This window comes from Carassius gibelio, chromosome A13 (assembly GCF_023724105.1).
Source record: "Carassius gibelio isolate Cgi1373 ecotype wild population from Czech Republic chromosome A13, carGib1.2-hapl.c, whole genome shotgun sequence".
Taxonomy (NCBI): domain Eukaryota; kingdom Metazoa; phylum Chordata; class Actinopteri; order Cypriniformes; family Cyprinidae; genus Carassius; species Carassius gibelio.
This window is the reverse complement of record NC_068383.1, coordinates 25448399-25471013: the sequence shown is the minus strand read 5'-3', so window position 1 is coordinate 25471013 and position 22615 is coordinate 25448399. Positions and strand designations below refer to the sequence as shown.

The window sequence follows — 22615 nt, the reverse complement described above, 5'->3', positions numbered from 1 at the left end:
CATCCGCTATGTCTTGTGTTGAGTTACTTTAGATTTCACATGTCATTCTCTGCCTTGAACTCAAGAAAGGCCATAGTCAACACATGGATCAACTCCAAATGGCTTTTGCTTGTTTTAATCTTCAATAAACTTGTTTAATTCTTGACTTAGTTTTTAAGTAAGTTTTAAACATCAAGCTTAATTTCAGTTTCCAGCTAGATTCAGGTTTGATTATATATGATGTTTTTAAAGTTTGATTAGGTAATAACCTTAAAGAAAATAGAAAATATCCATTTACAGTCATGTTTCTTCAGTTATACACAGTAGTGTGTGATGCATGTGAACTGCATGCACGTTAATTCAACATTATCATGCATAACACAAACTAACTGACTTCCTTACAGTACAATCTGTTTTATTATAACACAGAATGGTATTGTTCAGATTATAAATCAGTATTCATTAATTTAAAGGCACTTTTGTCCCAGAATCAGTGTCTCAGGTAAACTACTCACTGACGTCTTTTCCTTCTTTCTGTCTTCTTTCATTCAACTCTGCATTGAGTCACTTACTCATGCTCTTTTGCACACAGTTGTGCTCTAAGACTGGTCAGTCTGATGTTTGCCCCTCTCCTGGTTCATTCACTATCTGATTCTCCAGGTCCACCCTGACTTCTCCAAACTCCTGCTCCACTTTGGTTCGGTTCGGCTTCGGCCCATTCTTCTGTTCCTCTGGTTTGGTCATGTAATTCAGTCGTTGTTTAAGGAAAAATCAACAATGATGGGAACAATATATATTTCAAATATATTAATATTTAGATATATTTTATGTCAAGTTTTCCCTCAACAGTGTCCCACTCACCATCCTCAGTCTTCTCACTCTCCAATCATCTCCTCTTCAGGAACTGTTGAAAGCTCACACACAAACACACACTGGTTGTCTGCTATCGTTTACGTTCCTGTGTGTGGGTTACAGACCCTACTTATCTGGACTAATGTACTGATGTCATTGGATCCTCCCTTGTGTTTTTATTAGGGTGTATTTTTATGGTTCTGTGTTTCCAAGTGGCACCTGTTCTCATTTGGGCTCACCTGTGAAAGAATAGCAGACAACAATGAACTAAGCAGGGTTTTCATGTTTCAATCTCAAAGACTGTCTGTGTCAAAATGGGCTCCCTATGGAGGAGTAAGGAGATGAGCTAGATCTCTGCTACGAGTCATGCTGGAACAACGAGGACCTAACATCTTCTGGAGTGAGATGACATCCTTGTCCAGATGCTGCGGTTGAATGAGGGTCTTCATCCACTGACCGTATGTGTATGTGGATCATCATACACCTTCAGTGTGCTAGAAGATCATACCACCAGCTCGGTTTCTCAGCATTAGCCTTCCACAATGTCTATTCTCGAGCGCTGGACGCCACAGAGCCGGTTCCTTGTGTCCACCTCTTCCTCCTCTGCCAGTACCATCTGACTGTCTTGGTGTCCCGGTCCCATTTGGGACATTTGTCCACTTTGGCTCCTCTGTGGACCCTCATCCCTCCCGCTCCACTGAATGCATTTCATTGTTCAATTTTGAAAATGTAATACTAAAAACAGTAGGCACAAATTTACATTGTCATATTTTCTCATCTTCTGTGTAAATTTGATTATTGTGATCACTTATGTAAACGATCAGCTTTGTGGCTGATCTAGCAAACATCTGTCCGAATGTAGAAATGTTCAGCGGAGCAGTGTGTGTGTGCTGACGTGCAGGTCTTCAGTCTGGATCAACAGAAATCATTATCAAGCATCTGCCTCCAGTCTATAAGATGATCTGCACTGAGATCATATTCTCTTAGACAGATAATATGATAGCATTTGATTAAATATCACCATTTGTTGCTTTCTTCAGTCTGTGGTGATGTTCCTGGACCACAGACTCAACCAGAGGAGCACATGACAGTGAACTGTCCTCTGTGAAGGTCTCAGGATCACCTCTTTCTCTCAGGGCATCCTCTATCTGTTTAATTTCCTGACTGTACAGTTCACTGCAGACTCTCCATCGTAAAAACACCGTCGAGATTTCTGTCCTTGGTTTTCCCTAGACTCACTTCTAGACTGTGCGTCTAAATTACCAGAATAAAGAAAAACCATCGATGACCTCATTCTGGTCCAACTAGCCCTCTGATTGGATGTCCAGCCAGCCAATAAGAATTCAGTATTTCTGCACTGCTGTTACACTGTGAACGCTGTAAGATCCCAGAACAGAGAAACACAGTGTAAACCTGATTCAGTCATCTGATCCTGTTCATGCCTGCACACTACAGCCACAACACACTGCACACCGTCTTGTATTGGTTTGTTTTAGTGACTGATTCTTACACTATTACCCACAATCCAGTGTGCTTACAGCCCTGCTGCCAGGGTCAGTAGTTATTTACCACTGCTAACCTAAAGAGCTACATCAAGTCTGGAATATCAATTCTGCACATGTAGAACAGATGTTTGCAGGAAATATCAAATTAATTCTTGAATCCAAATGAAAAAGAGGGTTGTTTTTGTCCTGATACTGTGAAAGTATGTGATTGAAGTCTACACACAGACGTGACGGTGTATGTAAACTAGTATGGTTCTGTACCGAGTTAATGACAGTGTGGTGATGAGTAGACCTGACAGATGGGAAAGCTTACAGGAATGATCATGGAGAGATCATGTGGCCTGCGCTTCCCACTTAACATCTGAAAGACTAGAGAATGATCTCTCACAAGCGGACCATCACAGTGCAGGTGAAGGTAAATATAATGCATTCACACAGGAGGGACATGACTGCAGGAGATGATGAAACCCTCGTATCACCGGCAGAGAAATCTGATGGTCTGAGACCAATGCTTCTCTGAAACATGCCTCTTCAGTTAAATATATGCAACCGTTAGAGATCCGGTTCTGTCATTTTCTCCATCTCTGTCTCCTGTTCCTGAAAGGATGAAATACAGCCACTGTTTGCAGGTGTACATCTGTCAGAAACACAGATACTGGTTAACTCTGTTATAAGAGTCTGTACATCTGCAGGTAACACTGCAGTAAAGCAGGGAGTGATATATAATCAGCTCAAAGATCACAGACTCAGATGTTGTGCCAAATAAAAACACAATACAGTCGAAGGAAAACATTTGCAGATCTTGCCCAATAATTCAGATTTTGTACTGTGGCTGACTCTGGTTGGAGTAGAGTAACTGATCATTACGGTGTGAAAGAATCATTTGGGTACCAGTTTGGAAAAGCACATGCAGAAGCTTATAATGGAGATGTAAGTCTGTTTGTGGTGAACTGGGAAACATCATAAGGCCTGAAGGGATGTATATGGCTAATTATTCCCATGTTACTGCTGGATGAAGCTGCACAGTAATCAATACTCTAATGTTCATGATGGAAACATGTGTTATCTGATCTAAAACAGACCTAGTGATTCAGCGCTCCGACAAACATTCGTTATTCTGCAAAAGTAGTCTTTTGTGTTTAGGAAATGATCCCCTGACTGTAGAACTGAATCTATAGAAATAAAAGGCTTCAGTGGTTTGTCTTTAGTGTGACAGACACGTAACGTTTGCTCTGTGGTTTGACTTTTTTTTATCATCCTAATATTTTTTTAATACATTTTTTTTTAATCAATTTTTTTTGTCATCCTAAATATTATAAATAAAATCAGCAGTGAGGATTAAAGCCATAATTCTAAAACGATCTTTTGTTTGAGAAGAGGATCTCCTGGATTGTGCTCACAGATCTGTGTTCAGGAGAGGATGAAGAGGACAGGACTGAGACGTCTGTGGAGGCTCTGGAGGCCCAGCAGAATCAGATCCACACTATCATATCAATATCTGTTGGTTTTATGATTATAGTTTCACAGTGGTGTGCTTCTGTCCTGTTTGCAGTGATGGCGGGACTCAAACCGTGAATGAGGTGTGTGTAAGACTCTGTTAGCGTTTGTTTAACCTCTTGACTAGCGCTCGGCAGGAGGCAGAGGTCACACACACAGGCCTGTCGTTACCCTGATCACTTCACGATTCGTCAGACACACCAGGACGACTGAGACTGAACACTGACCGCCAGCAGCACAACACAACTCCACTGGAGCAGAGACATGCATCTCCAAAGATCATCCAGAGGAGATCACTCCTCTCAGACGGGCCACAGTAACAGAGACGTGCTCTCATCTGGAGGTAAGGCACAGACCTGACAGAGATATGTGATCTGTTTTAGGATGCACATGAGCTGTACTTGAAGGGCACTTGTTTCACCGAACTCAGGAATAACATCTGAACTCGTCTGCTGTCTCCATCTGGAGTGTGTTATAAAGTCCTTGAGGAAACTGGGATGTGATGTGTGTACAGAGAGGAATGATCTTCAGGTTAGATGATCGATGACCGGTGTTTAAAGGAGAATTGGTCAAAATATTGGTTATATCCATGACATCCTGATGATAAGTCATTGGATAGTACGTTAATTCATCCAGACAATGCTGAAATTATCAGATTTATTGTGCTGCAGTGAGACCTGAGCAGTAAATGTCCCTCAGAAGATCAGGTTCACATCGATGGGATCTATCTGTGTTCCAGTGGAGACCGAAAACAGTGCAGACGTTACTGGATGACATTAATGAAGGTCCTTGAGCTGTTCAGTGAATAGAGGAAATACAGCACAGACTTAACTATCACAGTATGAAGAAGATTTCACTCCTTGTGTCTATGTGACAGTGAATTAAACTGAATCTAATTATTTAAATCTTTGATCCACTTAATATATCATACAACTGCATTTATTAAATACTAGTATATTTTTCCATGTCATATTTATAACAGTATCTCATTGTCCCGTTGTTTTAACACTGAGACACGTTTACAGACCTCCATCTCTCACACATTCAGACACTAGCTCATGAAAACAACTGCTTCATCACTTCAACAACACATTCAGATCTTCAGTCATTAGAGAGCGAGCAAACATAGTTATATTTACATAGATACACCCACAGAACACAGAATCACTTATTGATTACATCTCTAAAGTGTAACATCAATTCTAACATGGTTAAATTAACACATCTCTGTTTAGCTCAAAATCAAAACTTTTCCAAATTTACATCAACATATAAATGAATCTTATAGCCTAACTGTATGAATTATGATAATTTAGGTGTCTGAATGAGTTGTTATGCTCCAGATTGTAACTCGTATGTATTTTTCTGTGTTAGTAAAACCTGTACATGTTGAAGGCAAGCTGTGATCTACAGATGGAGAGATGAAGCATTACACTAACACACTTCTGTTAGTGTTAGAGAAGCACGAGGTGACAGCACTTCACTTTTATAAATCATGGAAGCCTGCTTTTGTGATGTATTTACGTCTTTTTTTCTTGTAAAAGGTTTGCTTTGTCTTGTTTACATCTGCAGTAACGACGCAGTTCTGTTTATTACGTGCGTCTTCGGTTTATTAATTATGATCATCTTAAGAGCGCGCATGAAAACCCAGATCTCAGTCTGCCACTGACTGAAGAGCAGGACTCTCTTCATATCTTTAGAAATTAATAGAGCCTAGATTTAATAACCCTCACGGAAATGAACTAACATGAACCCCCGTTTTTTTTTTTTTTTCTTTTTCTGGGAAACTTGATTTTTTTTTTTTTTTTTATGGTAGCCTAGGCCTATAGTTATAACAACAGTGAAAATTGTTGTGGTTTCTCTACAAATAATAAAACCAGTACTGTAGTAATAAAAAAATATGGCTTCAATACTGTTTTTTAATTTTTTTCTTGTCCCTAAAACATGGAGTAGTGTATGGAAACTCTATCGTTGTTTTCTGTTTCAGCTCTTCACAATGATAATGATCCTCTTTGAAAACAGTGTTATTATAGCCTATTATTATTATTATTATTATTATTATTATTATTATTATTATTATTATTATTATTAGACATGTTGAAGCGGTATTTCCCGCCCGTGCTGTGTGAAGTCCAAGCTGTATTATTTATTTAAAAGTTTTTTTTTTATTATTATTATTAGTAAAATTAAAAATGTCCTTCCTATATAATCACATTACATTATTATATCGGTCTGATATTGTCATGATTCTAATTAGTTTAATTTGTTGAGTTATTTATTTGTTGTGTTGTGATTATCGTGAGACTTGCACGGCAAGAACACCATCAGGGACATATTACGAGGGAAATTAAATTACAGTTATTCTCTATTGGATGATTCCATTTTTTATGAATTAGCAGAGTTTTTTTTTTCCAATATAACTTTATTTAACATTATTATTTTATTGATATTTAATAATGTAAATGTTAGATTAATTTAGATTTTATTTGCAATTGTAGCTACTTTACAAAACGTTATTTTATTGATTGTTTATTTTGGTTCTTCAGTCACCGCGCTCTATCAGGCAAATAAACAAATAAATAAATAAAGCAGGGAAAACAATATAATAGTTTGTTTATATCTTTTTTTTCCCCATACTTTAATTCAATAAATATCAGCAAATATATTTCGATGAATTGTTATATTTTTAGGGCGCAAAACCTGTTTCTAAAACCATAAATCTCGTATCCTTAAATATGGCCCTTACAGAAACATTTGACACCATTTTTGTCTTATTTTTCAGACATGTTTATATTTTGAATAGGTTTGTTCTGGTAAACAGCACAGTACTTTGGCTCGAATCCCTTCACTCTCTCTCTCTCGTCTCACGTGCATCACTCATATCTGCAGGCTTTATTAGACATGAGATCTGTAATACTTACACTAATACATAATTACTCAGACACATTTCGTTTGAATTTCAACCAACAACACACTCATAAAATCATATTTTGTGTTCCGCAGAAAAATTAATAACAGCAACATTATTAGTTCCATATATATTTTGTAATTATTGTCTGTAAAACGATTACAGTTTGTCTATGCAGTGCATTTGTAAAAGCTGTATATCAGAGCTCGTTTGTTTGGTGCAGCTCGTGACCTGACACTGAAGGACTTTACAGTCATCTCTGACCAGTCAACACTTACAGACCTAGAGATTTTTATTAAACAAATAGCACAGCTAAATAACATTTAAAATGATTTATTGTTGAACAACATTCAAGCCGAAAAAGCACAATATAAATAAAATCTTTAAATTATTACTTTGATGATTATTATTATTATTTTGAATTAAACTAGCTCAGACACTGTATAGAGTTTTTTTTTTTTGACAAAAACAAATATTTATTGTTTTGTTGTTTTTTTAGTACGAATTATTGTTTTCTGTAAATACAGATCCGCTCTGTCCCTTCAGTGCTAAACAGTGATCTCAGTATGAATGTGTTAATAATGTCTGCTGAAGCACTATTCCACCTCCACTAACAGTATAGTTAATATTGCTCTGTAATCATCAGTCTGTGTTAGCAGTGTTTTATATTCACGGTGTGTTTCGAGGTGATCCTCAGAGCTGTGTGTGTGTCGAGCTGCTGTAGTGTGCACACACCGATAATACACCGATCTCGATCACGCGCTTTCGCATCATTTACTCGTTTACGCATTACACCATAACCTGCTCATATGATTCATATTTGAATTAAACATTGATTCATAAATAGCTTTTATAGGCTTTCATTACACTGCAGCTAATTCCAGGAGCTAGATTTAGTAGAATGAGGCCTATATGTAATATTTTAACAAGTGTGTCCAGTCATGGTCCGAGATTCTCCTTAATGTTTTATTTATTATAAAAGACAAACAATAAAGACAAAGCCTCGTGCGTGGTATTTGTGTGTGCTACTGAAGAGTTTATTACAGTGATATCATGTGTTTGACATGTGTCTGTGAGCTTCATATTATCACAATAGCGTGTGTGTGTGCGTGTGTGTGTGTGTGTGTGTGTGTGTGTGTGTGTGTGTGAGGGGACCTGAGAGAATGGAAATAAATAAAAGCGTCTCTGACTCTTGTCCTTCTGTCTTCTCCAGTTCAGACATGAACACAATCATTCAGCAGGACTACTGAGGATCGTGGGTGCACATGACAAGAAATAAATTAACTCGACTTCGAAAAGCATATAAATATTCCGTTAAATCGTATTAACTGGCAACTTTTCACCAAAAGGTTCTTGCGCTTTCGAAGCGCACACAAACGAAACCCAGCTCGGTTATGTTCGTTAAACTGCACGGAAGCATTGATTAGATCAACGGAATCCGTCGCCCGTCGGTTCAGAAGGAGTCCGGAGAGACGGTGTGCTGCCGGGACAGAGCAGAGAAGGACACGGTCCGGACGGGGTCACTGAGGAGCCCGGGTGGGACGGGTAACAGCCCCACGGGGGACGAGCTCATCCCGTAAGAGTTCGTCAGACCGAGAGGACCGCCAGAGCTCCCCAGAACGGGCCGAAGCACGTCCCGACCGTCGGGGACCGGACACCCGTAACCGTGCGCCGGACTCAGAAGCGCGTGCGTCGCTCCGGTGTACGGCTGCGGGTGTAATGATAACAGAGGCGAGATGTGCCAGTACAGAGGACTGTTCTCCGTCAGCCCGAGCGCGGGACCGCGCAGTGCTCGTCTGATGGCCAGCTTGCCTCGAGAGCTCGCCGAGCGCCTCCGGAGTTTGCCCGTGCTTCCGCCGATGAACACGTCATCGCTCGAGGGGTCCAGCATCCAGTAGTTACCCTTCCCCGGGTCATCGTAATGTCTGGGCACTTTGACGAAGCATTTATTGAGACTCAGATTGTGTCGGATGGAGTTCTGCCAGCCCTGCTTGTGCTCCCGGTAGAACGGAAAGTTCCTCGTGATGAACTCGTAGATCCCGTTCAGCGTCAGTCTCTTGTCCGGGCTCTGTCTGATCGCCATCATGATCAGCGCGTTGTAGCTGAAGGGTGGCTTGTGGAGCCTCGGGTTCGTGCCGGTTTCCCCTTCAGCATCACGTGTCTCCGCGCGCTCCGGCGTCCCGGGGTCCTCCGGTGACCGTGTCGGATCGGTGCTGCTCTCCGGACGCGTCGAGCCGTGTCTGTCGCTGTTAGACGGAAGCAGCAGACTCGTGATGCTGAACGAGCTCGGTTTGTGCAGCGCTGCTGATTCTGTCTGATCCATGTCTCGGGAAGCGTCTCCGGATCTGTGAGGACATCACACGAGGATGAGAGGATAGGAGAGAGAGAAGAAGAGAAGAGAGAGAGAAGTTCACTCATTAGACAGGATCCTTCACACGATCCTCACCGACAGAGGAGGAGCCACCGGAGATGATCCCGATCTGATGCGCTTCAAGACCTCGGGCTGCGGGATACTGTCCGCCACAGAGTAAACACATTACTGTTTACTGAACCTATTTATCTATTGATTTTGCTATTTCGTTGTTTTAATGCTATTAAAAAAAGAAAGAAAGAAAAAGACTACAGTACACTTTATCTAAAACTCCAGTACACTTCTGTATAGGGCTAGACGATATGAGGAAAAAATTATCTCTCTATTTTTTTTTTTTTTTTTGTCTGATTTGCGGTATATAGCCTATATCTTGGTATTTAGTATCGGATTAAACAAATGAAGGGAATGTAAGCACATAGACAGCAGGTAGCATATAGTAGCTATGTACAAAAACTGTCAGAGCAGCTTTGAACTGAAACTATAGACTAGGAGAGAAATAAAACAGAAATGATTTAAATGCAAAACAAACAACACGCAGCTGTTTACTGACAACGAACAGGAAATAGAAACTTATTTGCTTCATTTTTGATTCATTAATGTCTTGCAGTTTTTTTTCCTTTTCTTTCTTTTCTTTGAACAATTACAGTTTGGGCTAAAGGTGCTGTAAGGCAAGCTTTACTGAACATGTACAGAGTAAAATATAAATTAATTAGTAATGCCTTACACTACTGCTACAGCAAAAAGTAATCTGTTCCTGTAATGCATTACTATAGTAAAGTGTTACTCCCAACACTGCTGATATCTCTCACATCAGACAATGATCCACATGAAAACTGATTATTGATCATCATAACTCATGCTTTTACAAGCTTTTTGAGCAGTGCTTTCTTTGATTTGATCTAAATTATGTTTAGATTATTATTCCAGTGTAAGATCCTTAAGTTGATCCCTCTTTGTGTGGTTTAATTTATTTGATGTGTTCATATCTCTCAGGAGATCAGTGTGTTATACACTCTTCTGACACAAACACTGAGACAGTGCTGATAAATAAAATATATCAATAAATCTGATGATAACTGCTTCGGAAGTGACTTCTGAACACTCAGATTTGCATAACAGGAATAAATAACAATCTTCAATATATTCAGATAGGAAATAATTAAAATAGTAATAATATTGAACAATATTACTCTTTTATTTTCTGTTTCTCCTATTGTAAGCAATTGTGTTATAAGCACAAATGAGCTGGAAATATGTCCCAGTTCACTGATTTTAGTGTCACAAATTATCATCAAAAAATTAAATGTGTGGACATAATATTTACTTGTCGTTTTTACATCTCTGTATTTAACATAGTTAAGGATTGAAGAGACCTGGAACATTAATTCCAAGCGTATTATTACTCAGACTGAATGAATGAATCCACTGCTGTGGGACAGAGGAGACTGTTGAATCATGTGGTTATTTGTGTTTTATGTGCTTATTCTCTTATCTTCTTAACATTACTGTTGAACCTCTGCTGACACATGAACTATTCTAACACAGTCCTCCCTGTCTTCCTGGGTCTTCAGTTCGGTGGTCTGTGCAGGGTCAGAAAACACTCGGGTTAAACACATCTGAACCTGTGTCTGAAGATGAAGAAGGTCTATAACCACATGAGGGAGAGATTAATGATGAAGTGTCATTTCTGGGTGAACTCTCTCTTTAATTGTGTTCAGGCTGTTTGTTTCTTCTGCATCTTCATCTAGAAGAAGAATCCCATCCTGCAGAAACTTGAAATACAATCATATAAACTCATAATTGCAGTGACAAAATACTGATCTGCAAGATATTCAAATAAACTCAAAATTTAAAGAAAAACATGAAATATGCTGAATTGTAATTTCAAGATATGAACTATAAAGGTATTGTGATATAAAAGTCTTAATTACCTTGTAGTAAATAGGCTAACTTAATACATTTTTTATGCCAAGTCAAAAGCTTGATACATACTCTACACTAGGAATAAACTCTCTGTAGAAGTGGGTCATTTCTACATCTACCTCCTCTAGGGTTATTCTATTTTATTTCTTCTGTTTCTATAATTACACTTAAAATGACCCACACATACAGGGCTTTATTATGAAGACAAATCTTAGACAAAATGGTTCATTTGTTTAAATGGAGTGGCAAAGTGTAGCCTTTCTGATATTTGTATTTTTTCCAATAGTGAGGATGTTAATTCCAGATATCTATATTGATTTTATATTTTTATCCGATGCAAGACATCTAGAGTTCAACTGTTGTGAATGTGTGAGAGTGTGTGGTTCTGGACGAGGCCGGTGGTTTGGGCTTACTGCCCCAAATACTGCCTTAAAACAAGCTCAAGATATTTTCATGGTTCTGACATTTATAAAGCCATGTCATGTCAGATTTCACGGCAGATTTGATGTGTGAAATGTGAGCGTGGCGAGCAGTTTGTGGAGATAATAGACAGCAGTTGGTCTAGGATCCCTGAAATACACGAGTGACTCTGACCAAGCGCTGCAGAGAGATGATGAAGAAGATGATGATGATGATGTCAGAGCTGTATAAGTTCAGATGCTCGGACCGAGATCATATAACACACGGTCAGAAACAAGGACAATCGATGGAGTCACTGAAACACGATCTGCAAAGTGTTACCCTGCATCTTTAAAATAAGTTTGCAGCATGATCAGACAGAAGTGACAGACTGCAGCTCCCTCTGGTGGACGAGTGGATCTACTGTGAGGAAGAAGAGAAATGTGTCAGTACATCATTAAACTGATGTGACAGCTGTTATCCACACAGGTTTATAGCTGTGTGAGAGTCTGGATCAGTGGAGCTGCTGTGATCTGAAGATGTTCAGCTTTTTCCATATACATATGTACAGTATATAGTGTTGTAATATGCTGTTTATCCCACTCACACGTGCAGAGGTGGCTTTATGCCCCTATACTGTATGGATCAAAACAAAACAAAAATTAAATGTAGGATTTAATTATTACCAACTGAATGATATTTTAAGTTATATAATGTTTTAATTGTAAATGTTTATATAAATCAGTTTATTTAATCCAAATGACTTGGTTATGACACAGGTATTACAATGAGGAGGTGATTTATGAGGACATTTTCAGTGTCCCCGTATTTTTAAAGGATTATAAATCACTCAGAATGAGTTTTTATTTTTAAATCCAAAAATGCACAAATGTTCCTGTGAGGTGCAGGTTTAGGTGAAGGAAATAGAAAATACAGTTTGTACAGAATGAAAACCATTACCGCTATGGAGAGTCCCCATAAAACCACATATGCCAACGTGTGTGTGTGTGTGTGTGTGTGTGTGTGTGTGTGTGTTGAAGACACATCAAACAGCGTCCTCCTATGGAAATAAGAAGGAATCGCATCACATGATTTAGAGCACTGAACAGATGTTTTGTGAGATCAAACACAAGTCCTGATTTCTGTTTTGTGCAGGCTTTTTTTTGAAAAAATAATATATATTCCTGTTTGCGCACAGCTTCCCTGTCAAACAAATATATTTATTGAAGAATAGTATATCTGAATATCAGGTCAGGAGTTCTGAAGCGCTCTTTGCCAAAGGCAAATATAACTTAGTTAACCTGTGTTCTGCTAGCATGCATGGCTCATGAGCTACTAGACTAGAGCTGTGTAAGGGATAATCGCTATACATTATCCTCCTGCTTATTACATGTCTACATACCAAATAAATAAATAATTTGACACAAAATATTAAAAGGGAGTTTATTGATTTAAACCCGATTGTACTGCTTCCGCTAAAGAAAATAGTACGCTCCGTCTCTACGGTTAGAATCCTGTGAGTCCATAGCAACACTCTGTTTTTCATGGCAACGGTCTGTTATACTCCGCACAGTAGTAGCTAATGTAGCTAATGTCATTCTACATTGGAGATCAACCAAGCCATGTAATAAAATAAGTTAATAAAATAAGAACGTCCCCAGTTAGTTTCTTTAGTTAGAGTCTTTCCCCCTGAAATTTAGAAATCTAAATTGGTGAATCTAGAAGAAATCTACAGATGCAAACAGATGGAGGATAGGCTACACTCTAAACAATGAAGTAAATCTGACATTAATAAATTGTGATGGGTATTGAAGAGAGAGGACTCAAATGCAAGGGCAAAATGACAGTCTTTAATTAAACAAGGGAAAGCCACAGGTAAATCCAACCAAGGAGTACAAACGATGAGAACCGAGGGAGGCCCGAAGGCTGGGTATAAATAACACAGGTGACCTCTGTGGCTGAAACGACCAGCAGGCTGGCGAGGCGGAGGCTAGACCGGGCTCAAGGGAGAACCGGAGATGAGAGCTCGCAGAGCGGGGAGGCCGCAGCGTTGGACAGCAGGTAAGGTTCTGTGGGGTGCAAATGGTGAGCACAGAGAAGTACGGGCAGTGATAGCAGTTAACTAACCCAACAACGATAATACGGGACACGACAGGACAAGACCAACTTCTAGTGAAGATGCCAAAGACAACAGCCTCATACGGAAGTAACAATCTGACAAAGAGACACGAGAACGAGAGGGTAGAAGTAGCCCAAATAACAAGGCAAGATGAGAACCAGGTGGAGGGGGAATTATCTTAATGAGAAGTGAAGTCAGCTGTGACACAGAAGCGAAGAGCGAGGGAGACAGGAGGGGAGAAACCAGCAGGGGGAGACAGAGAGAGACAAAAAGAGAGAGATAGAGACAGGATCATGACAAGACCATGACAGTACCCTCTCCTCAAAGAGCGCCTCCCGGCGCTCCAGCGGGGAAATGCTGGCGAGACCAGAGGAAATCATCAATGAGCGAGGGGTCCAGGATATCCTTAGGGGAGACCCAACTCCTCTCCTCAGGACCATACCCTTCCCAATCGACTAAATATTGGTGACCATGACCCCGACGCCGCCTATCTATGATCCTGCGGACGGTGTAGACCGGGGACTCTTCGATACGAACGGCAGAGAAGGATGTGGGGGGGGGAGCGGGAGACCGGTTTAATGCAGGAGACGTGAAACACCGGGTGAACACGACGAAGATTCTGCGGCAATCTGAGTTTGACGGTGACAGGGTTAACGATCTTGATAATGCGGAACGGTCCGATGAAGCGGGGGGGCAGTTTACGGGAGTCAGACTGGAGGGGTAAATTAGATGTAGAGAGCCAAACCCTCTGACCCGCGACATAGCGAGGACTTTTGACACGCGATCTATTAGCAGCCACGCACATGCGTCTCTTAGAACGACATAGAGCAGATCTCACCCTCTTCCAGTTTCGCTTACAGCGGCTGATAAAGGCCTGAACGGACGGGCAGTGAGAATCGGTCTCTTGGGAAGAAAATAAGGGCGGTTGATAGCCGAGGCAACATTGAAAGGGAGAGATACCAGAGGCCGAGGAAGGGAGGGAGTTATGAGCATACTCAGCCCAGGAAAGCTGTTCGGCCCAAGACGAGGGATTGCGAAAGGCTAGACTGCGGAGCATGCGGGCAACAACCTGATTGGCTCGCTCGGCCTGGCCATTAGTCTGTGGGTGAAAACCCGAGGAAAGGCTAGCAGTGGCACCTATGAGACGGCAAAATTCTCTCCAGAACTGCGAGGCGAATTGCGGACCCCTATCGGACACGACGTCGTTGGGCAACCCATGAAACTTAAACACATTATCAATCATAATCTGGGCCGTCTCCTTAGCAGAGGGCAGTTTGGTAAGGGGAATGAAGTGCGCCGATTTAGAAAAGCGGTCGACTACCGTCAGGATGACCGTCTTGCCGGCCGAGGGAGGGAGACCGGTGATAAAGTCGAGAGCGATATGGGACCACGGGCGAGAGGGAACAGGTAGCGGCCGGAGAAGACCAGCAGGTGGGGAATTGCCCGCCTTGGTCTGGGCACAAACAGAGCAGGCGGCGATAAAACGGCGCGCATCACGTTCTAAAGAGGGCCACCAGAAACGCTGGCGGATAAATGCGATAGTACCTCGAACACCGGGATGAACCGCTAGTCTAGAGGAATGAGCCCATTGAAGAACGGCTAATCGTGTGGGAACTGGGACAAAGAGGCTGTCCCTAGGGCAGTTACGGGGAGTAGCGACGTGAGAGAGTGCGCGCTTAACCTGTTTCTCGATTCCCCAGACCGTAGCCCCCACCACCCGACCGGGAGGAATAATCGCCTCTTGGGGGGTGCGGCCGGTCGAGGGATCGAAAAGTCGAGACAACGCGTCCGGCTTACCGTTCTTAGAGCCCGGACGGTATGAAATGACAAAATCAAAACGCGTAAAGAAAAGTGCCCAACGCGCCTGACGCGAGTTCAATCTCTTGGCGGAGCGAATGTATTCTAAATTGCGATGATCAGTCAAAACAATGAAAGGGACAGAGGAACCCTCTAACCACTGCCGCCACTCACCCAATGCCAAGCGGATGGCGAGGAGCTCACGATTCCCGACATCGTAATTACGTTCCGCGGGGGAGAGGCGGTGTGGGAAGTACGCGCAAGGGTGTATCTTATTATCCGACGCTGACCGCTGGGAAAGAACGTCTCACACCCCTACCTCGGAGGCGTCGACCTCAACGATAAACTGTCTTGAGCTATCTGGAGTGAGGAGGATGGGCGCAGACGTAAAAAGGGTCTTAAGCCGGTCAAACGCCTCCTGCGCAGAACCGGACCAACCGAAACGAGACTTAACCGAAGTGAGGGCGGTGAGTGGCGCGGCCACCTGGCTGTAGTTGCGTATAAAGCGGCGATAGAAATTAGCAAAACCGAGAAAGCGCTGTAGCGAGACACGAGAATCAGGGACGGGCCAATCGAGCACGGCCTGGACCTTGGTGGGATCCATACTGATCCCCTCTGCTGAGATAACAGAGCCTAGGAACGTTATAGACGAAGCATGAAAGGAGCACTTCTCGGCCTTAACAAAGAGTCGATTCTCAAGCAAACGTTGGAGAACGCGGCGAACGTGCTGCACGTGAATCTGGAGAGAGGGCGAAAAAATCAAAATGTCATCGAGATAGACAAAAACGAATAAATTGAGCATATCCCGAAGAACATCATTAATCAGAGCTTGAAAGACAGCGGGAGCGTTAACCAATCCGAAGGGAAGGACTTTATACTCGAAGTGGCCGAGGGGCGTGTTAAAGGCGGTCTTCCACTCGTCCCCCTCCCGAATGTGTACGAGATGGTAAGCGTTACGTAGGTCGAGCTTGGTAAAGACTTTTGCCCCCTGCAGGATATCAAAGGCTGAGGACATCAGCGGCAGTGGGTAACGATTCTTTACAGTGATGTCGTTCAGCCCCCGATAATCTATGCATGGGCGCAAAGAGCTGTCTTTCTTCTTAACAAAAAAGAATCCGGCGCTGGCAGGCGACGAGGAAGGAACGATTGTGCCGGCGCTGAGGGACTCAGATAAATAATTCTCTAAAGCCTCCCGTTCGGGAGCGGAAAGAGAGTAGAGCCTACCCCGAGGGGGCGTGGTCCCCGGGCGGAGATCAATAGCGCAGTCATACGGGCGATGGGGCGGAAGAGACATGGCTCGAGAACGACTGAAAACCCCCCGCAAATCGTGATACTCCTCCGGTACCCCAGTCAGATCTCCTGTCTCCTCCTGCAACACAGAAACAGAAGACACGGGGGGAACAGCCGAGGCTAAACACTTAACATGACATGACAACTTCCAAGACAAAACAGACCCCTTAGCCCAGTCAATGTGTGGATTGTGAAGTTCTAACCAAGGGTGCCCCAGTACTAAAGGAGTAAAAGGTGACTGAAAAATAAAAAAGGAAATTGTCTCTTTATGGTTGCCAGAGACGGTCAGAGTTAATGGGATAGTCTGTTTCTGTACCCTAGGTAGGGCGCTGCCATCAAGGGCAAATAAAAGGGTGGAGTCTCTTAGCGGTGTGAGCGGAATACCTTGTTGGAGCGCCCACTTCTCATCCACAAAGTTTCCCTCTGCCCCAGAATCGATCAAGGCCACACAGGAGGCTGACGACCCCGCCCACTGGAGATGCGCTGGAAGTGTCGTGCAGGAAGTGGAAGGGATAGTCTTAGAGGTAGCGCTCGCCAGTAACCCTCCTCCTACTGGTCGAGCGTTGGCCTTAACCGGACAAGAAGACACACAGTGAGAGGCACTAGCACAGTACATACAGAGGCGGTTATGAATCCTCCTCTGACGCTCCTTAGCTGAGATACGCAGGCCACCCAGCTGCATGGGTTCAGGCTCAGAGTGGGAGGGGCTGACACGGGGCGGCGAGAAAAGACTCTCCTCCAGGCGATGAGCACGACGGCGTTGATCAAACTGTCTCTCCACACGGATGGCCAGGTCGATAAGGTCGTCGAGCCGGGCAGGGATCTCACGGACGAGGACCTCGTCCCGCACCTCTGGAGACAAGCCCTCCAGGTAGCGAGCGGTCAGAGCGGGTTGGTTCCACCCGCAGGTGGTAGCGAGGGTCCGGAACTCAATGGAGAAATCCGGCATGGATCGTCTCCCCTGCCGAAGTGTGGAAAGCCGACGGGAAGCCTCCTCTCCATAGGCGGAGCGGTCGAAGACCCGGATCATCTCCCCCTTAAACCGCTCAAAGCTCGAGATGCACTCCGCCTCAGTCTCCCAGTTGGCCGTTCCCCACTCGCGAGCCCGCCCGTGGAGGAGTGAGAGAACGAAAGCAACCTTGGCCTTCTCCTTAGCATATGTGACGGGCTGGAGCGAGAAGACCACCTCGCACTGAGTAAGGAAAGCGCGGCACTGTGTTGGCTCACCCGAATAGGCCGGAGGATTATTTATGCGAGGCTCCGTCTGAACAGGAGGACAATGAGAGGCGGACGGCTGGAGACGGAGGTTGTGAACCTGGTTGGACAGCTCGGACATCTGGGCGGCCAAAGAACCGACGGCGTGTCGGGTAGCGGAGATGTCCTCCTCATGCTTCCCGAGGAGGGCGCCCTGATGCTCAACGGCGGTCTGGAACGGGCTGCCACTCGCTGAGTCCATCATTTTGGTCAGATTGTTCTGTGATGGGTATTGAGGAGAGAGGACTCAAATGCAAGGGCAAAATGACAGTCTTTAATTAAACAAGGGAAAGCCACAGGTAAATCCAACCAAGGAGTACAAACGATGAGAACCGAGGGAGGCCCGAAGGCTGGGTATAAATAACACAGGTGACCTCTGTGGCTGAAACGACCAGCAGGCTGGCGAGGCGGAGGCTAGACCGGGCTCAAGGGAGAACCGGAGATGAGAGCTCGCAGAGCGGGGAGGCCGCAGCGTTGGACAGCAGGTAAGGTTCTGTGGGGTGCAAATGGTGAGCACAGAGAAGTACGGGCAGTGATAGCAGTTAACTAACCCAACAACGATAATACGGGACACGACAGGACAAGACCAACTTCTAGTGAAGATGCCAAAGACAACAGCCTCATACGGAAGTAACAATCTGACAAAGAGACACGAGAACGAGAGGGTAGAAGTAGCCCAAATAACAAGGCAAGATGAGAACCAGGTGGAGGGGGAATTATCTTAATGAGAAGTGAAGTCAGCTGTGACACAGAAGCGAAGAGCGAGGGAGACAGGAGGGGAGAAACCAGCAGGGGGAGACAGAGAGAGACAAAAAGAGAGAGATAGAGACAGGATCATGACAAGACCATGACATAAATAAAACTGAGTAGAAATAAGTTAACATTAAACATTAAAAATAACAATATTTATAAATTAACTTTTTATTTATGAACTTTTTTTAAATTTCCTCTAAACCTTTATAAAATAGTATTCTATACAACCACAAATACATACATGACATTGGCTATTATTTAATTTTTACTCAATTATTTTGGTAAGTTTAATTCAAACAATCAAGTAAGATTTTCAGAGATTTTATTAAGTTAATTAAGTTAAATATTTACTAAGCCACAGAATATGTTTTGAGTGTAGTAGGTTTAAAACAAACTCCATCTAAATGTGGATTTTGAAGGTTTTATTTGATGATGGTGATGATACAGTCCTCCCTCAAATGTGAAACTAAGTCCTTGTCAGTCACCATCAGTTATTGTGTATGTGTACATGCATAGCAATAATAATATTAATGTATTTGATTAAAACATTAAGGCAATTCGGTATTCTGATGCTTAGTTGTGTGAAGCTAAAAAGTTATTTTGCTTGTGAAACAAAAAGTATTTAAACAATTAATGTTAATCATGCTTGCAGTGCAGGGCCAGGCAGGCAGCATAATGCAAAGTTAACAAAATAGCAGAAACAACCCTCTTCAGTTTAGAGTGAATATTTGTGTTGATTTGATTGAAAGTGTTATGTGTTCTGATAAAACCCAAATAACTAAAATGATGTAGTGCCTTGTGCAAAAAAAATAAACAAATTATTAGTAAAACACACCCCTCTGCTTGATGCAGTTATTTTGTTTATTCTAAATATATACTTGAAGCTAATAGCATAGAAAATGTTTTCAAACATGCACATTGTGGGATGGTTTCCTTTGCTGCTCTATAAACCTAGTGAATACTAAGGAGACCAGGGTTTCTGTGTGAACTGATTATTTTGTAGACATCTTTTGAAAAGTAGAGTTTGAGGAACATAAAATTAATTAACTTTTTTAATTATTTTTTTTAAAAGGAAGTCAGTGTTGCGTTAATATATATACTTTTTTGTTTTAAAAAAAGAAAAAAAAATACATAATTATGAGAAGTGCCCTTTATTTCACTCGAGCCCCTGCCCCTCAAAATGTCTGTGCACGTCCCTGGTTGTGTGTATCTCGTTTTGTGTCTGAACTTTTACACTTTCATTCATAAATTCACCCCATCTGTGTTTGCGAAACGATTGAATCGCGGAATCCAGTCACAAATGAACATTGCTGTATAACACAGAACGTCACGGAATATGGCTATTTTTGAATGAATACATCTACATTAGGGCTGTAAAATGAATCAAATATCGATATGTACATGAATATTAAAGTTAAAAGAGAATTTTAGTCTCTTTTAACTAGAAACGATCCAAATAGCAGTGCAAAGATCCAAATAACAGTTCAAAGGAGCTTGCTAAATATTGGTGGAGACAAATTTGTAATCTCAAATATTGATAGGGACTAGCACCTAGCGTCCCCCCCTAAACCTACGCCCATGTTCCTGGTGTTCTGTTAAATAAAGTTCTGTATAATTAAAATCTCCTATGTTTCAGGCGGCAAGGAACTCGACCGGAAGTTGAAGTGGGCCGCGTGCCGCCATCTTGTAGCAGTACTTCACTTGCGTTAGCATTCCCATTGACTCCCATTCATTTTGGCGTCACTTTGACAGCAAATAACTTTACATCTGAGGCTTTTAAAGACTCCGTTTGTCCATTATTTATTTCTAAAGATACACGACAATGTATAAAGGGCTCCATTACCTTCTGTTACATTATGGCCCCGTATAAACAGTTTTTGTAAAAATAGGCTAACGATTGCGTCATAACCACTCGACTCTCTGTCGCATTACCGTACAGACAGGAGGAGAAGCTCGCAGGCAATTAACTTAATATGGCGTACTGGCGTTACATTTTAAAATACTATACAAAATTAATCAGAATACTTACTCCTGCTCACTCACGCCAAAGAACTCCCCGCTCAAGCTGGCCGTCTCTGCAAGATTAACACAGTTTGCACGCACAGCTACTAGAAGATTTACATCTGTCAGACAGGTTGCTGACGTCGTCAAGCTTCGTTTGAGTCTGCGCGTCAGAAACGGAAGTGCTAAAAAACGCTAAAACTGTTTCGGCTCTCCCTAAAGTTGGTGAAATGTCACTTACGCACTTGTGGTTCTCACACATTGAAACGGTTAATATTTTTACATCTGTTTGTTTCACATTCACACAGTGTGTTATTTTTAACACATCTCTCTTTAGAGAGCAGTAGGGAGGATTCGGCTCTAACAGCGTCTAAAACATTTAAGATCTTGTCACACAGGGAAATAACTAAAAGATAAATAAAACCTGTAGGCCAGAAACGAACACATTTTAGTCAAGCCAGTTCACATACCCTAAAGTCTTTGAAATGAGTAAAACAAAATAAAACAGCAACTGAACATTTCCTCCATTATTGCCCAGAAAAAGAGAGTTCCTTGTTGTCAAAACATATGGGGGTAAGATGTCACAAGAGCAAGCTGATATTAGAAGCAAAACAGCCAGATACATCAGAGATGGGCGCTAGAGTTAGTGACTAGTCTTATTTTAAGACTTTGACTCCAGACTCGACTCGACTCGAGGAAAAGGACTTGTGTATATTTTTAAAGCAACTCAAGTCTAAATCCTTATATAGCCTAAGTGATATTCAAAAGGGGGTCCGCATCCATCGAGACTGTGAGCTGTGACACAGCACCATTTTAAGAGGAAGGGGAAGGGGAAGTCGTGGCCTAATTGTTAGAGGGTTGGACTCCCAATCGTTGTGGGTTCTAGTCTCGGGCCGGACGGAATTGTAGGTGGGGGGTATGCATGTACAGTTCTCTCTCCACCTTCAATACCACGACTTAGGTGCCCTTGAGCAAGGCATTGAACCCCCAACTGCTCCCCGGGCGCCGCAGCATAAATGATGAACACTGCTCCGGGTGTGTGCTCACAGTGTGTGTGTGTGTGTGTGTTCACTGCTCTGTGTGTGTGCATTTCGGATGGGTTAAATGCAGAGCACAAATTCTGAGTATGGGTCACCATACTTGGCTGAATGTCACTTCACTTCACTAAGTGAGCAGAGCGTCAGAACAACGGAGCGCAGCACTATACAGGCTACTTTAGTATTGTTGATCTAAACACAAACGTGTTTTATTCAAGCCCTTTCAGCTCCATGGCTTTCTTTCTCTCGGGATTCGCTCCGGTGTGTGACGTGATTATTTTAACAACAGAAACACTGAGAACAGAGAAATTATAGATTACTTTCATTAAAACACAGCAGAAAAAGCAATGCTGCAAATAGTTATTTTTCTTTTTTGCTATCTATTTATCAATCTATAACTGTTCAAACCAGATGTGGTTAGACGTTTCTGATCTACATTTAGCATTATCAATCTGTAGGCTAAGAACATTTCAAAGATAATCTTGTAATTATAATTGAGTAATTATTGTTAGATAGCTAGGATAGAACTTACACTTTGAAACTCCTGGTTATCTTACTTTCCTCCTCAAGATTTTTATTTTATTTTTTTATATATATTTAATACTTAATGTTTTTAAATAAAATATTAAAATAGTATAGATTTCAGGATGAAAAGCCTGAACAGAAACAGTATTTTTGTCACATGGCCTCAAAACTGATCATAGATCATATATTTTGTCTATAGCATATAAAACAGCTTTGTAGGAAGATCTCAGTACATTAAGATTCTGAATGGGTTTATTTGGTGAGCCATTAAATGACTCGAGACTCGACTCAGACTCCAACTGAAAGAATTGTGAAAATCTCTGAGATACAGTAATGAGACTTTTAGGATTTGACTTCACACACAGTTTTTTAATAAACATAATGAAAAAACAAACAAAAAATCAA

The 22615-nt window shown here is 42.1% G+C and overlaps 1 protein-coding gene across 1 annotated transcript; it reads right to left on the bottom strand.

Moving 5' to 3' along the window:
* Positions 1–7662: 7662 nt before the first annotated feature.
* LOC128026797 (forkhead box protein G1-like) lies at positions 7663–9118 on the bottom strand. Its single transcript, XM_052614060.1, has one exon. The coding sequence runs from the start codon at positions 9062–9064 to the stop codon at positions 8195–8197; it is 870 nt and encodes a 289-aa protein (XP_052470020.1). The 5' UTR covers positions 9065–9118; the 3' UTR covers positions 7663–8194.
* Between the last annotated feature and the right edge of the window lie 13497 nt (positions 9119–22615).